At 39.5% G+C, this 2,380-nt stretch overlaps 1 protein-coding gene across 1 annotated transcript; it reads right to left on the bottom strand.

The window, feature by feature from the left end:
• Positions 1–686: 686 nt before the first annotated feature.
• LOC18033394 lies at positions 687–2,150 on the bottom strand. The gene has a single exon (XM_006421698.2). The coding sequence runs from the start codon at positions 2,079–2,081 to the stop codon at positions 687–689; it is 1,395 nt and encodes a 464-aa protein (XP_006421761.1). The 5' UTR covers positions 2,082–2,150.
• Between the last annotated feature and the right edge of the window lie 230 nt (positions 2,151–2,380).

The raw sequence follows: 2,380 nt of genomic DNA, 5'->3' as shown, positions 1-2,380 counted from the left end.
GTATATATGATTAATTAAAGGCCAGATTAGGCTTATTTATATATCATGAAAATAACAGCTCAACTCCTAGCTTTGTAGCATCTTATTTAGCAAAGGAGTTGGGTGTCGTAGTCTTTTTAATTAGTTGCGATCAATGATTATTTACCGAAACAAAATTCCTTCAGCTAGATAGATTACAAATATATCGATCTTAGGTGGTGGAATTAGGACTTAGGACCCACTTCCAATCTCATTTCAGCTGCTCGATCCTATTTGTTATAGATCAAATGGCTTTGAGATGGCATAATCAATTGATTTGCTGCAATTGAAACTAACCAAACTGAATCTGGAAAACAATGGTGCCGCTATATAATTTATTGCATTAATTAATAGCCAAAGTTAAGAGGAATATTTTCACATGACGATGATGAGTAATATAATGATTGAAAGACAATGCATTAGTTGGAATATTAAGAAAAACTTAAATTACCCGATTCATATCATATCATTTACGTACGTACATACATACATCTCTATATTATTATCATATACACCTTAGGGTGTGTGATGAACCAATAAACAACCCTCTCTCTCAAAGATCTGAAACTTCAGTTCAATCTAAACTCAACCATGATAATAATAATAATTACCCTTAATTTCAGAAACAAAAAAGATCGATGATCACCATAATATCTCTTGATATATCCTTAGCTGGAATTTTGGAAATTCAACAACCCATTCAAGTTGGCACATTCAAACAAGGCCTTAGCAGTCATCTCTCTTTCAAATCTCCAAATGTAGTTCAGCCCCACCAACAACTCAGTAATGGCAGCTTCAGTCTTCTCTTTATTTGCAAAATATAGTGTCTGCAAAAGGAGCACGTTAGTTTTTGGTAACAAATTTTGCTGCTCAAAGCTCCTCTCACTTTGCCATTTTATCATATTATGCGCCAACGGTGACAACCAACTCAAGATCCTCCCCAAAGCATTCCTCCACTCTCCGGCGAGCACCGGATCACTCGCCGAGAACCCAACTCCCTTCAGTCTAGCCCTAAGCGACGATCGTATGCTACGCGGTAGCATTGCATACAAATCATCCCTAGCATCAACACCAACCAATTGAGGTGACTTGATCATCTTCTCAATTATGATAATCAAATTCGAATAATGCAAAGACAAAGCCGCGGCACCTAGAGTAGTCGCGGGGGGCTTTAGAATCTTTGAGTTCGACTCGAAAAACCCATCAGAGCTCTTGATCATGATGGGGCCAGATACAAAGCCATTGCAAGAATTAGGGTTTTCAGTAGGATGAACCGTGGCCGAGGCTGAGAGGCTCCGGGGCAAATAAGCCGGATACCCATGATGACCAATCCCAAACACAAGCTTGATTCTTGCTAACACAGTGAAGACGTGCCTTGTAAGAATGGAAACAACGGTATCGAAGCTTCGATTCCATAGGGATCTTTCTTTAAGATACTTCACTTCCTGTCTTTGCCAGATTACCTTCTGCTGAAGATCAAGAATCTTCTGTTCCTTAACAGACGCTTCGTATTCATTGCACTGTAAAGTTTTCTTCAAGGCATTCTCTAAGACTGATAGCTCCTCCATCTCTTTATACAACGTTGCCGTGACGGTGACGTATCTGTCCATCTTCTTGTTCTTGGCTTCCATGTCCTTGGAGCTCAAAACCCAAGAGAAAGAATCGTGTCCCGAGTTGGCAAACTCTTCGAACGAACGATCAAAGGACCTCAGATTCGAATCCTCACATCGCTTGCTTAAACTGGAGACAGCCTTTGCGACGAGCCTTATATTTTCTGCGAGCTCAGCACATGCAAGGCCGAGAAGAAACGACTCGTCGTTTGAGACGATTTTCCTGACGCCTTCCAGAGATATGGAGTCGTTGCGCAACCGGATGATGTTTTTGTCGGAGAGTGCTTGCCACTGGTGAAGCAACTTGGACATGATGCCGGCGACTTCAAAGGCTAAAACGCCGACGTTTGATTTCTTGTTATTTGATATTACTGAGAGTTTTGGTTTTGGTACAGAATCGAAGCTGCTTGATATTGCGGATTTAACTTTTATTAACCAAGTTTCGAGAGCCATATTGAGTGCGGATCAGTATGTGATGAATGATATTGATGACTGTAAAGTGCAAAAATATGAAGAAATGGGTAGTATTAGGAATCAAGATCTAAAGAGAAATTATAATGAATAATTGAAGAATGGAAATTGCAGAGATAAGGATAATGGAGGCTCGTGGGATGTTGAGAGCTCAGCATTATATTATACATTTGAGAAAAACACAACCAAAGCTCCAACCCAGAGAGAGAAAAATTGTATTATTAAAACGGAGAATAACACTTAGCTCCTTATTGTTTCTTATTTTTTACTATAAAATGTCT

This window comes from Citrus clementina, unplaced genomic scaffold (genome assembly GCF_000493195.1).
Source record: "Citrus clementina cultivar Clemenules unplaced genomic scaffold, Citrus_clementina_v1.0 scaffold_9, whole genome shotgun sequence".
Taxonomy (NCBI): Eukaryota; Viridiplantae; Streptophyta; class Magnoliopsida; order Sapindales; family Rutaceae; genus Citrus; species Citrus x clementina.
Note: the sequence above shows the minus strand (reverse complement) of the source record. Positions and strands in the feature narration are given on the sequence as shown.